Source organism: Polypterus senegalus, chromosome 15 (assembly GCF_016835505.1).
Source record: "Polypterus senegalus isolate Bchr_013 chromosome 15, ASM1683550v1, whole genome shotgun sequence".
In the NCBI taxonomy this organism is placed as follows: domain Eukaryota; kingdom Metazoa; phylum Chordata; class Cladistia; order Polypteriformes; family Polypteridae; genus Polypterus; species Polypterus senegalus.
In genome coordinates this window covers 129797433-129812427 of record NC_053168.1, presented here as the reverse complement: position 1 = coordinate 129812427, position 14995 = coordinate 129797433, and the positions used below count along the sequence as shown (strand labels likewise).

Here is a 14995-nt window from a genome sequence, read left to right as displayed (position 1 = left end):
ATCTATTTCATTGTGTGGTGGGTATGACAATGTGCTGTACCAGTGCATGCCCCCCAACCTGACCTGACCTAACTTATAGTAGTGCATAGTTAATGGGAGGTTCTATTACGACCCCCACAAGCTAAATTATAAACGGACCATTTAATATTATTTTTTGTCATTCTGAGCTACAGACTAGTTGCAGTTTATAATCTGCCTTGCAGTTGATAACTCATGGAGGGTAAACACTTTCAAACCGTACCGTACGAATGTGCAGAACGAACTGAATTCACTAAGGGGGAACTGTGCAAGTTTGCCATTGAGAAAGAACACAACCTTGAAGTTCAGAAAAAAGAAAAAAACGCTAAGATTGGAATGAAACAGGGAAGAAACCTTTTTTTCCCCTTTTATTCTGTGTATGTAATATTTTTTTCTGAATTGTACCTTTTTTAAAATGAATTTTATGGGACTGAGAAATTTCTTTTGTTACGCGTTTGACTCATGCTGGATCCCTAACCTGCCCAGTCAGTAGCTGCTCGATTTTGGGAACCTGGAGAAGACGCCCAACCCTGGTATGAAAAGGGGTGATCGGGCAACATGATTTGAGATCACTGTGCACATGGCAGAACAAAATAAAAAGGCCTATTCATGTCATCTGGACACACAAACAACAAAAAAGAAAAGACAAAAACGCTGTATTAGTATTAGGCCACAATGTTTATTCAGTAGTGTGTTTGAAATTATAGATACAATACTGTCTGCTTCTTTTTATTTTTAAGACTACAAAAGTTACCATTACAGTTTGCCTGTGCTTATAAAATGCCAGCAAAAAATCATCGTAATACATTGTTATACAGAAATCTCTCAGAACAAGCACAATTCAGAATGGTAGGCACTTCAAAGGCTTAAAACATTTGTAAATATATATATATTTATATGTGTACTTTTAAGCAGCTGGATCCATATTTGTTCAGTCTCTAATCAAAGTATTAAAAAAAAAAAAAAAAGGTCTACTGGAAAAGGGACAGGACTGTGGCCGTAAGAACTCTCTTTAAGAATACTGTTAAAAAGTCTTTGGGTTTCCTTAGGTGTGTCAGTAGCTCTCGTCAGAAGAGTCGCCAAGTAAGATAAGAGACGTCACTTTTTTTTTTTTGTGGTCAGGGCCAATTCGTACGTCTGATGATGATGCTGCTGCTGCTGCTGTGGCAAACGCGTCACAAGCTACATTACCCGAGAAAGAGAGGGAGCACAGTGGGACTCCTACTTTTAATAAAGAAGAGAACAAAAGGTTACAAAGCACCTCTAGGGAGAAATTACTTTTACACTTCAAAGTTATTATTTGATATATATATATATATTTTGTTTTTTTTCCATGGATGACAAAATTGCACCGTGAAAGACTAGTGAAAAGAAAAAAAAAAAAAAGGCAATTAATATCTGAAAAACAGATAAATTAAAGAAATACACCTTGCGACATGCTATGAACAAAAGAACAACCCCCCCACCCAAAAAAAAAATAATAGGTACAAAAAAAAAAAAAAAAAAACAGGACAGATACAAAACAATTATATTCAATCTCCATTGTCTTTGTACACGTACCACTTTAAACAAAAACAAAAAAATAAAACAGTCAGGAGAAACGAACGGCTTGTGAGATGCACCACTCTGACTGTTCGATTTTTTATTTTTTATATTCTGTCTTAGTCTTCAGCCTTTCAAAGAATACATGAAATATTTAAATACGTTGGGACTTGCATTAAAATCACCATCTTGACTTTTTAAGGAAAGGGAAAAAAAAAAAAAAAAAAAACGGTCTTCATTACTCTATGCGAAAGCTCTTTTTAACGTTGTGTGTTTATTTTTATTTAAAGTTCATTAATCTCCTATAAGAGACCCTGCACAGTTTTTTGTGTTTTGTTTTTTTCTCGTTTGTTTTACGCGTAAAACTCCTTGGTAGGAGCCTTCTGATAGGCGGTGCTTGAAGGTTTGCGTTCGCCGAGGTCGTAGCTGCCTTCGTCCTTCTTTCTCATGCGGTACACCAGCAGCAAGATGAGGAAGATTGCAAAGAGGAACCCAATGATTCCACCTGCAATGACAGCTGTGGGAGGAAAGAAAAGTCCAGTTAGTCGGGCCTGACACCCACCTCGGTATTGTTGTTCTCGAACTTCGGATTTCTAGTTCCACTTCACTTACAGCGGTGCCTGAAAGTTAGCCGACCCTTCAGAATTTTCCATATTCTTGCATAAATATGACTTAAAATATCATCAGATTTTCATACAAGTCCTAAAAGTTGATATGGAGACGGAACACGGCGAAAGAAATGAGGAAAAAATATACCTTGGTCATTTGTTTATTGAAATATAAAAAAAAAAATCACCCAGAATGACGTGTCTGTGAGTGGCAAACAGTACGAGAAGCTAGCAGATCATCTGAAGAGGAGATGGTCGTCAATCGGCTGTGAATGGACATGCTGTTCAGGATTCTATCAAGAGCTTTGTCTTCAAATATGTTTGTTCAGTATAAGTTGTCACACACGTGCGCAGGGGAGGCAGCTAAAGGGTCTAATTGAGAATAATTCAACGCCAGACCAGTGGGTGGTGGAGTGCACTTTCTCTCACTTCTCTGCAGACCAGTTACGGGAAAATCCCGCCCAGCCCCGATGACGCCATTTCCAGTTCCGGTCTAAATGACATCACTTCCGGTTGCGTTGTTGTGTGTGGTGGTGGCACAGTGATGATGTCACTTCTGGCACCGGCGAGACCACTTCCGGGTCCGGGCGCAGTGATGACGCCACTTCCGGTCCCAACGACATCACTTCCATTTCTGGCCCCACTGATGATGTCGCGTCCAGCCCCAGTGACACCACTTCTGGCCCCGGATGCAGTGATGACTTCACTTCCAGTCCCAATGACATCACTTCCAGTTGTGGCCCTATTGATAATGTCACTTACAGCCCTGGCCCCAGCGACACCATTTCCGGTTCTGGCCCCAGTGATGACATAACTGAGATGCACAATAAGATGCTGCAGATGTTCTATCAGACGGTTGTGGTGAGCGCCCTCTTTTACGCGGTAGTTTGCCAGGGAGGCAGTATAAAGAAGAGAGACGCCTCACGCCTGGACAAACTGGTGAGGAAGGCAGGCTCTATTGTAGGCACGGAGCTGGACAGTTTGACATCCGTGGCAGAGAAATGGGTGCTGAGCAGACTCCTGTCAGTCATGGAGAATCCACTGCATCCACTGAACAGGATCATCTCCAGACAGAGGAGCAGCTTCAGCAACAGACTGAGGAAATCGTTCCTCCCCCACACTATGCGACTCTTCAATTCCAGCCGGGGTCGGGGGTAAATGTTAACATTATTCAAGGTTATTGTCTGATTTTACCTGCATTTTTATTACACAATAGTATCAGTATGCTGCTGTTGGGAGTATGTGAATTTCCCCTTGGGATTAATAAAGTATCTATCTATCTATCTTCCTCTGCTCTCCCTTAAAGCCGCCATCTTTGTGCCAGCAAATCAGTCCAGTTGTGGACTGAAACCTGTACAAATCAGTACCAGGACCAATATATGGGTGGCTGCCCCAAACCTTTGGCTCTTTGTCATTATTATGACACAGTGTATAATGCTATGGAAGATTTTAAGATATGGAAAAAGATGATCCGCTGTGGCTACCCCTAATGGGAGCAGCTGAAAGAAGAAGAGGAAGAAGATCATGCTACTGACAAAGGACATCTCATAGGACAAGAGAGCTGTTGGTGCTCATGGGGCTACAAAACCATTGCTAAAGAGTTTGGACTGCACAGATTGTGTACAAATGGACAAAGTTTAAGATGGTTGTTCCTCTCCCCAGGAGTGGTCGACCAAGAAAAAATCACTTCAACGACAAGGTGTGTAATTGTCCGCTAAGTCATAAAAGAACCAAGGGTCACTTCCATGCAACTAAAAGTCTCCCTCACTTTGGTTAATGTTCATGTTCACGTTAATATTGATGAGTATACCATCAGGAGAACACTGAACAACAGTGCTGTGCATGGCAGGGTTGGAAAGAGAAAGCCACTGCTTTGTTTTGCGTCTACAGTTTGCTGAAGAGCACGTGGACCAGCCTGGAAGCTATCGGTGTAATGTTATATGGACAGATGAGACCAAAATAAAGTTTTCTGGTTCGAATGAGAAGTGTTACGGTTGGAGAAAGAAAAGCACCGCATTCTAGCATGAGAACTTCATCCTACCTGTGAAAAGTGGTGGTGGTTAAGAATCATGCTTTGGGCCTGCTTTGTTGCGTCTGGGCCAGGATAATTTGCTATTATGGGCGGTGTAATGAGAGACAAACACAAAGAGAAAGGTTTGGGTCGAGATAAAAGAGCTGCGTGATACTCTGCCGAGTTATATGTCGAGACCGAGTCACTGACAAAGACAGATTGCAGAGCAACATTGAAGGGTTTTTATGGCCGAAGGAAAGGAAGAGGCGGGTCAAAGCGCAAATGAGCTCATTAGGGGGCGTGGCCTGAAACTGGAAGAGAACTATGCCTTATTGCTCCTGTAAGAATGGGAGAAATACACATGATTACCCCCTTTACCTGCGTTTGACCCCCCTGCTGCCTCCCATGTGCACATAATGTGACAACGGGAAAATTAATTCTGAATAATAGCAATGGATTCCAAATTAAAACGTCAGGACAGCTGTCAGTGGACTCCATTTCAAGAGAAACAGGGTCATGCAGCAAGACAATGACCCCAAGCACACAAGTCGTTCTACCCAAGAGTGGCTGAAGGAAATAAAGTAAAGGTTTTGGAATGGCCAAGTCAAAGTCCTGACCTTCACCCAATAGAAATGTCATGGAAGGGTCTGACGCATGCAGTTCATTTGTGGAAACCCAGCAACATCCCTGAGATGAGGCGATTCTGTACGGAGGAATGGGTGAAAATTCCTCCAATCCGATGTGCAGGACTGATCAAGGCCTACAGGAAATGTTTAGTTGCAGTTATTGTTGCAAAAGGGGGTCCCACCTAATACAAAAAGCAGAGGTTCACACACTTTTGTCACTCACAGGTATGCAATACTGGGTGATTTTCATCAATAAATAAATGACCAAGTACAATATTTATTGTCTCATTTGTTTATCTGGATTCTTCATATCAACTTTTAGGACGTGTGTGAAAATCTGATAATGTTTTAAGTCACATTTATGCAGGAAATACAGAAAATTCTGAAGGGTTAACAACTTTCAAGCACCACTGTAGGTGACTATAAACACACAGACAAGTCAAGTTCATAAATTCGAGAGACGTCCACCAGGCAACAGCAAAGGGGCCTGAAATGTGCCCTGGACGACACGACTCTGTGCCGAGCCACATAACCAAGAGTGACGAGTCTGATTACTGATGACGTTCTGAAATCCCCCTCAGCCCAATTCAGGGACTCCATTTTATTGCAGGTCGCATATTATATAGCGGCGTGCCAAAGTACTCAATCCCCTTGAAAGTCATCCTGATTTTCTGTATGACAGAACATTTGTACATATATTTGACAATTCAGTATTTTTAATGTGAACTCTAATGCTGTAACAATACATATCCAAAGTCCAAATAAATCACATTCTTGTGGATATTTAACAGAAAGAGAGACACTCGAAAGTTAGCATCTACTCAAATATTCAAGCCCTATACTTCATCGTGAAGCCTTCTGCTGCAATGACAGCCTTCGTTCTTTTGGGGTCCCAGTTCTGCACATTAAGAGTTAAGAGTGACATATTTTGTCCCCCCCAGTTAAAAACAGCTCATCTGTAACAATCGCAGAAATCTCTTCAGCAAAATGTAAAAGTGCACCACTGTCAAGTCTTTAAGGTTTAGTCATGCAATTAGTAAGCATAAAAAAAAAATCATTTCATTACATTCATGGCGGTTTATTCAGCTTTCTTGAAGTAGATAACTTGAGGCTTTTATGCTCCTTTTGAGCTCAGCACAATAAAAATGGAAATTAGACTCGAGCAGCTATTGTTTTTGCATTTATGAGAAGTTAATCAACGCCATCATGATGGAGATACAAAGGAGAGGAGCCGGCGATTAATTAACTGCTTCGATTCTTGAAGGGGGCAGCCGGCGCTGAAGAACTTGTGGAAGTCTATGTGATGCATTCAAGAATGGAAAACTGGAAAAGACAAAAGCAAGTGACTGCAGCTGTGTGTGTTTAGTAGCTACGTGTATAAGAGGATTAGGCAGCAGGTGACATGGCTGCCTTTTGGTGCTGGTTGTTCAGTTCATTTCTGCCCCTTTTGGTGGCAGCTGCATGTTGCCCCTCTGTTCAGGTGCGTTTCTTTCCACAGGACAAAGCCGGGTTTTCAGGTCAGTTGGCATTTCATGCTGCCAGCCAACCAACCAACCATTGTCCAACCCGCTATATCCTAACACAGGGTTCATGGGTTCTGCTGGAGCTAATCCTGGCCAGCACAGGGCACAAGGCAGGAACAAATCACCTGGCAAGGCGCCAGCTCACCGCATGGCACACACACCCCAAGCACACACTAGGGACAATTTAGGATCGCCAATGCACCTAACCTGCACGTCTTTGGACTGTGGGAGGAAACCGGAGCACCCGGAGGAAACCCACGCAGACACGGGGAGAACATACAAACTCCATGCAGGGAGGACCTGGGAAGCGAACCCGGGTCTACTAACTGTGAGGCAGCAGCGCTACAGACTGTGCCACCGTGCTGCCCAAATGTATATTTGTATTAGACTGACTGATGCCCCCCTTCAGTAAGCGTTCTTGTTGTTTAATATAGCAGTTTCTGGACCACCACAAGGCAAATAAGATTCATTTTCTAAACCCTTCTTTTACACCAAAGGGTTCCAAGGAGTCTGAACCACCGAATTAAAAAGCTAATTAAAAGGGCAGGCTCAGGTGATGGGGTACTCTCTGGACCCCCTGGTGGTAGCAGCGGAGGAGAAAATTTACGTCATTACGACCAATGCTGCACATCCTCTGTGTGACAAACACTGGGGACTTTCAGACAACAAATTATTCAGGTAAAGTGTGTTAAGGGACACTACGGGGGCTCCTTTATACCAGCAGCAATACGTCACCATAATGCCTCACTGGCACTGCCAAGGCAGAAGTTTGTCTTTTCTTTCGAATTGTTTTTTTTAGTGATTCTGGTGTGCGTTCAGCCCATATAATGTGTGTATATGTATATTTGCTTATCCATCTATTTATGTATGCATTTGTTTAAAGAGCTTTAGTAAAAAGCCAAATTGCTCCCTTGGGGACAAATAAAGTTTGTTAGAACAATTGAACTAACTTTCTTTCTTTCCGCCTATCTAGATAAACTTCCTGACCTGGGAATTCGATCTAAGACTGGATGTACCATCATCAATAACAAACTCAACAATCACCGAGATCGAACGATTTATCTAATATATAGTGCCTTTCACATCTACTGTTATATATTGCCCTTCACATTCATCTACTGTATCTATGTATTATATAGTGCCTTTCACAATCATCTATCGTGCTAACTATATTTTTATATATATATATATATATATATATTTTTATATATATATATATACACATACATACATATATATATACACATACATACTGCCTTTCCTATGCATCCACTATATAGTGCCTTTTCTTTCTACCTGTCCATCTCTTCTTTTTCATTTTTTCCTTACACCTTAACATTCATCTGTCTATTATATAGTGCCTTTCACAATCATCTATCATGCTAACTATATGTTTATCTAATATATACTGCCTTTCATATGCATCCAGTATATAATGCCTTTTCTATCTATCTATCTATCCATCCATCCATCCATCCATCCATCCATCTCTCTCTCCCTATCCTTTCATTCTTTCTTTACACAATCTGTCGGAGTCCAAAGATTACTAATCAAGTCTGAAAAAATTCAGGTCCACCATCTAATAGATATGTAAAAGCGCTGCTGGCTCAACACAGAGACGATGGTGGATGTGTTGAGACTACACTAATTAAGACAGGCTAATCAGCTGCTGCAAAAGATTCATGCAGACCTTCCACCTGCAGTAAAATCTCCTACTGGAAATTTTCTTGCTATCAGAGATGAACTGGAGTCCAGGCTTTCCTAATATGACTGGGTATCTTGGAACTCGAGGATACTGATGTCGTGTATGAAAGCAGAACGTTCACAGCATAGAATGATCTCCTTAGATGGTGCCACAGAGTGTGGGTGCTGGCACGTCACTGGGAACTACTGAGCACAACACCAGAGGCACCCTAGAGGAGCAGACATGGGTATGGTTGGTGGGGCAGAAACACCGGGGGCCAGCTTGGCAGAACTTGTATAGACCACCACTGAGCAAAAGAACTGGCGATCTGAAATGGTGTGTGCTGCACGGCATCACTGCTGTTAATTCCTACGTCTCACTGATTGATCCTTCAGTCACAGGCAAATGTCTTTTCTCTGATGGGAGACAGACAGACCATCTTTCACGGTTTTCTTTTCTGTCTTAGACTCCAACGTTTTATAAATATCGTTAACTCCGTTTTAGCGAGCTTAACTTGCCTTTGATTGCGTATTTATTTACGGTGTTACCAGAAATAAGACTAATGAGGATGATGTCAGACTGGGAATTTCCACATTGGACAGGCCTAGCTGGCCATTTATAAATCAACACAAGAGAAAGTCAAGTCAAATAGGCAATGTGACATGATGAGGAAATTTCATGGACTTGTGAAAGCCACAGTTTACAGTATTTAGAATATAAATTGTACAAAATGGCCGCAAGTTGAATTCTTTTGAGAAAAGATGCTCATGAGGCAGTTTGTAAACCTGAGGATAATGAATGATTTATCTTATTTGAAATGTTAATTAGGTATTGTTTTCTTTTTGGGGCGAGTTGGGTGTGCTTTGATTTCTTTACTTATGATAATGTAAATTATTTCTTTTTTATTGATTTCTTTCATATTTTGAACAAAGGGGGGTCTCCATACTTTGTTAAAGGAACAACTTCAGCCAAAACCCCACGTGGTATATAGTGATGGGCAAAACTAATTTTTAAGTCTGGAGATGATAAACGTTTTAATATAATGGGTGTCTATGGTGACAAACACTGGACCACAGCAAACTAAGAATGTCTCACATAACTTTGTGCCAAGTCATCCAGTTGTAAGCTCACAACAGGCAAAACACATGCATTTTTATCCTAAAATATTGTTAAACCAATACTTGTTGAAATTTCAAGCAGTTCACACAGAGGAACTGGGATTACATGGGAACATGCTTTTGAGTTAAACATGGGACTCTTGATCAATGAATGAGGGGAAGAGGCAGGTCTTCAGTTCAAAAGCTCAGTTCTCTTGGCTTCATCGGGCTGTGACCTCAAGTGCTCGCTGTGACGGTTTTGTGGCTGAATGTCAAGTGGTCGGAGAGATGATCGGCACTGTTCTCAGCTGGAAAATAGTGTAGTGCCATCTTCAGGTGGGTGAGGAGGTGCTACCCTCAAACAGATGAGTTTAAGTATCTCAGGGTCTTTTATACAAGTGAGGGAAGAAGGGAGTGAGAGATCAACAGGTGGATCGGCATGGTGTCTACTGTTATGGGGATGTTGTGGAAGTAAGTCATGGTGAAGAGACAGCACAGTTGAAAGCCAAAGCTCTTGATTTACCAGTCGAACTATATTCCTACCCTCACCTATGGCCACAAGCTTTGGGTAGTTACCAAAAGACCAAGGCCATGGATGTAAGTGGCAGAAATGAGCTTCCTTCTCAGTGTGTCAGGGCTTGGCCTTGGACATAGTGTGAGAAGCGCAGACATTCTGGAGGAACTCAAAGTGGAGCCATTGCTCATCTGCATCAAAAGGAGCCATTTGAGGTGGTTTGGGCACCTTATTAGGGTGCTTTGTGGGCACCGTGCAGAGGTGTTTTGGGCATGTCTAACCAGGAAGAGACCTAGGAGCACACCTAGGGCGCGCTGGAAAGATTATATGCCCAAGCAGGACAGGAAACACATCAGAATCTTGGAGGAGTCGCTAATTTGAAAAGTGACTGGGAAAAGGGACGTCTGGGCATTTATAATTAGATCCCTGGACTGGATATCTAGTAGAAGATGGATGGATGGGTTTTACAGTGTTTGCTGTGGCCCAATGTTGGTCACCACAGAAAGTTTGTTATCACTGTTCTCCATGAAAACATGAAATCAAAAAAGTTTCTCACCCAGCACTGCAAACCAAATATGGCAAATAACATATTAAAAGAAAACATCATTGTTGGTAGAGTATTCCTTTAAACCCACACCATAAGGTCAAGGTTGGAAGCAAAACTCCAACTCTGTGATTTAAACAAAAAAAAAAAAGATTGCAATGCCACCTTAAATAAAAATGTCAAATTATCCAGCAGGAATTCCACGTCACGGCTCCTTGAGACATACCTGCCAAGACTTCTTTTCTCTGGAAGAGGTTTTCTGGATGTTTCTCTGCAGATACATCTGTGTTCACATTGCCGCTTGCTGTCTTAGACGGTTTGCTAGTTGTGCTAATGAGGTCATCTGAACTGCGGTCTTCTTCTGCGATTACATCTGGTTGCTAGGGGTTAATAAGCATATGATACACACAAGAACATCAAGTCCATCCGTTTTGGCAAATTTCATAAATGATCAGAAAACGTCATGGTAAACATTCTAGCGTTTTGCAGCACATATCTGACAGCTCTGGCTCTAGTCCTGTTGATGCTGTAGTTTTGCAAGCAGTTACAAACGATGGAAAGGTAAAATGCAGCAGTGCCGGCTCTGTCAACGTTCTTGCACATTCTGTGTTTTGATTTTATTAAATTTAACAAAATTAGATATATTTTCCTCCTCTTTTGGTTTTCCATTTTAAGCCCAGGCAGGTCAAGTGACTTATTCAGGGTCACAGTGGTGTCAGTAGTGGGATCTTAACAACCCACAACCTCAGGATTTGAAGTCTAAAGCCTTAACTTCTAGGCCACACTGCCTACCTTAATGCCCATTTTATCCTTATAAGGTATGCAGAATGGATGTTTCTGTAATATTATTAAGTATAACAAAGCAGAAAAAAAACACTCTGCTCGGGACACCAATCTCATGCTTATTTAACACTTCAGATTACTGCATCTAATGAAAGCCTGGGGGAAATTCACTTGCTTCGGCAGAAATATATGAAAGGTATTAGAACATCAGGTAAGTGGATTTCTTTTTTTCCCTATTAAATAAAATGAAATTTTAGTTAAAGTGGATGTCTCTTTATGAATTCCATTCACTTTATTCTTGTTACGTTTCCCATCTTCTGGAGCTGTGAGGCAATAGCACCGAGTATGGTTATATATTGGGGGTGCACAGAAACAAGAAGGAGAACATCAGGTAAGTCGATCTGTGTTTTCTTTGTTTAAAATTAAGCTTTTTATTTTAAAACATTCTCGTTTATAATGGTGCAGGAGAGTGTTGACATGTTGCACGTTGGTTGGACGTGCAAGTAAGAATTTTACTTTACTCAATATAAAACAAAAACTACCACCAAAATCTACTACCTGAAACGTAAAAATGTTAAGAGATCCAGAAGTCATACCTCTGTTCTGGTAGGCTTCTTCGGAATGATTCTGACTTTGGCTGTTGACGTCTCAACTTTTGGTGTGAAGACTTTAGTTGAGTCCCTGGTCGGTTGCATCTTTGGATACAAATTAGGTATTCTCACAGTGTCAACCTCTTCAACGACGACGTCGCTGCCTTTAGAAGGAAAGAGCAGCATGGATTCAGTAACCAGGTGTAATACAAGAGACTGCAAGGCTTCTTCAAAGCTAAAACTTTAATGTACATTCAGCACCTATAAAAAGTATTTCCCCTCTTGGAAGTTTTCACATTTTATATTTACACAACATGGAATCACAGCGATTTAATTTGGCTTTTTTGAAAGTGAAAACAGACCCCTGCAGAGTGATCTAAATTAATTACAAATAAAAAAAACAAAAAAAAACAATACACTGTAACTGATCTCATAAGAATTCACCCCTTTTATGTCAGTATTTAGTCTTGCTGTAGTCAGGCGTATAAAATATTTTCATCTGGACACAACCACAAGTGAATTTTTCTTAAAACTGGGTGGGAACAATTAGACGGCTGCCAGAGTATCACATTTCTAAGCCAATGCAACGCCTTGTGAAGGCGGGGCTCAAAGTAGGGGCGGGGATTTCGAACTGCAAAGATCAGAGGTGCTCTTGTTAATCTGGTCCACCAGACTGCAATCTTCTGACCACAATGAACCATCTACAGTCGAAAGGTCTCCTAAATCGCCCACATTTCACGTTATAAAACTTAAACATAACCTGATGCAAGGGAAAAACCTTTCTGCAGCATTAGACGAGTGGTAAAAGTGAACGATGAGTTGTCACAGGTGCATCTGTATTTAAGAAAATATGAACTGTAAAGTGAAGGAAATGGTGCGTCACACTCTGTCCAAAGATCTGCTGTTAGGAGAGCGGATAACAAAGAGCCACAGGTGAGGCCGATTTCAGAACTCAAAACACCCAAATCAACAAATCAGCCTGATGACACCAGTAGACTGGTGACCAGTAGACAGGCTGCACAACATTCACCTTCTGAAGGCACATCTAAACAAATAACTAAAGGAATGTAACTTTACTGTCTAATTGGAAATGCAAAACATGCCATAAAGCCATTTTAACACATTGTATATTCATAGACCACAATTCTTACCTAAACTCTACTTGCTGTTTTTATGTCATATGTGATAACAATACTTAAAATGACATAAAGATATCATAGCAGACAGGCAATCCTCAAATGTATGGAGCCCAGTAGCTGTGGAGGTCTATGTGCTTGTGTTGGTCTGTCTCCACAGTCGCTCATTACAACGTGCACATCAATTATTACGCTTCAGTTACTTTGTGCTACTGAGCTCCTGCATGGATAACAGCAATTTTCTCTCACCGTCAACTCTTTTCTCTTTTGCTCTCTCCAGGAAACCTCGGCAGTGGTTTAAAATGCATGGACAGCAGGAATCGGGGGTATGTGTTTTAGGAAGAAGCCCTGTGGGTGGTGCCTTTGCAGCAAAGAATTTCCCTGTGATTGACTACATGCTTTTTAACGGGTTGATGCCAGATGTGTGCATTCTCGTTTCGAGGGTATTTGATAATGTGTAGTGTTTGGCCAACACCTATGGAGAAAAACCTCAATTTTGGTCTTGTCAGACAACAGAACCTTCTTCCATTTGACTTCAGTGTCTCCCATGTGCCATCTTGTAAACCCCAACAGAGACACCACTGCATTTGTTTTAAAGTGGCTTTGTCTGTGACACTCTCCCATGAAGCACCGCATTAACAGTTGCCACTCCTGTGTCAGCCTCTGTAGATTATATGTCCTTCAGTGATCTCCTGGATCTCTCATTGGCCTCCCTCACTTGTCGTCTTCTGCATGATCACTCAGTGTTTGTGGTCGCCTCACTCCTCACAGCTGTTCCGTACTCTTTCCATTCCTTCACAAATCTCATCATCTGCATTTCCTGACTTGTACTTCTCAATCCCCTTTTCACAGAGTTGCTAGTTGTGTTGGATTGTTGTCATTGTGTGGGTTAGACCACCATACTAGGTCACCACAAGCTGACGCTTCCACATTTACCTGCATTTATACTACAATCATCAGAAACCATAGACTAGCGATCTTCATTGAACTACTTCTGTGACTTTTAAAACCAGTTGGCTGCACCAGGGATGATTTAGATTTGTCATATTAAATGAATTCTTACGCAATCAATTATTTTGTGTTTTATATCTACAATTAGCTTAGACCAGTGTTTCTCATACCAGCATCCGTCCACAGAATATTTTTCCTGGTCTGAGAAAAATCACACCGGTCGGGTATTTCCCAGCTGCTGCGTGGAGTTTGCACATTCTCCCCGTGTCTGCGTGGGTTTCCTCCCACAGTCCAAAGACATGCAGGTTAGGTGGGACTGCCGATTCTAACTTGTCCCTAGTGTGTGCTTGGTGTATGGGTGTGGGTGTGTGTGTCCTGCGGTGGGATGGTGCCCTGCCCGGGATTGGTTCCTGCCTTGCGCCCTGTGTTGGCTGGGATTGGCTCCAGCAGACCCCCGTGACCCTGTGTTCGGATTCAACGGGTTGGAAAATGGATGGATGGTCCACGATGTTTTCCACTCAAATGTATTACTATTAAATGTAGATGCTCGAGAATTCAAGAGGGACTCCCTCAACCTACCCCACCTGATCTTATACTTTATTAAATATGGAAGATCAAAACTCCAAGGAGGACAGCCCCAAACCCCTGATCTAATGCTAATAAATGATGACGCTCGACATTCCAAAGGGGACAGCTCTCCGATCCAATGTTAGTAAATACTGACCCATGAAATTCCAAAGAGGATCTCCTCACACCCTTCCCTTGACCTTTGGCTCTACGATAAGCAAAGCTGAACATGTGAAGTAGAGGGATCCTCCTCTCCATAAAACATAAAAACAGTCGCCCGTCTCCGTACTCCAACCATAATGGTCCATGAAAAAAACGGCTTGTACTTCAGCCGGTCCACACATCAAAAAAGGCAGAGAACTTCTGATTTAGACCACTCTGCAGAGATCTGTTTTCTGTTGAACAATGTAAGAAAAGCCAAGCTAAACTCAGTGTGGTATAACAATAAAATGTGAAACTTCCAAGGGGGTGAATACATTTTATAGCCACCATATTACATAAGAAGAGAACAATAAAACCACAGTGACAGAAAAACAAAGACTATCCTGTGCTGGACCATCTGCATTGTTCACATGTTAACTAAGCACATACAACAAAATGCCTGGACGTTAAGAGATGTACAAAAAGTAGTCCGACCGGAGGCCACATTAACTTTCGTGTTGAAATCCTACTTTGTGCAGGAAAGCTTCGCACAGTGTCGGATTGCTTTGGTTCATAGCCACAAGGGTTTGTTTTTTTTTTTTTTTATGTTGCCAATTTTTAAGCAATTTGTTCTCTGGTTAGTGTTGCCAAATGCTAAAA

The 14995-nt window shown here is 41.7% G+C and overlaps 1 protein-coding gene across 1 annotated transcript in view; it reads right to left on the bottom strand.

Moving 5' to 3' along the window:
• Positions 1 to 677: 677 nt before the first annotated feature.
• The window catches only part of sdc2 (syndecan 2), a 160335-nt gene continuing 146017 nt past the window's right edge, over positions 678 to 14995 (bottom strand). The window contains exons 3-5 of the mRNA XM_039736322.1: positions 11547 to 11704; positions 10394 to 10547; positions 678 to 2077 (exon numbers count right to left, since the gene is read on the bottom strand). Of these exons, the coding sequence (XP_039592256.1) occupies positions 1914 to 2077; positions 10394 to 10547; positions 11547 to 11704 (476 nt within the window). The 3' untranslated portion in view covers positions 678 to 1913. The remainder of the gene's footprint in view (positions 2078 to 10393; positions 10548 to 11546; positions 11705 to 14995) is intronic.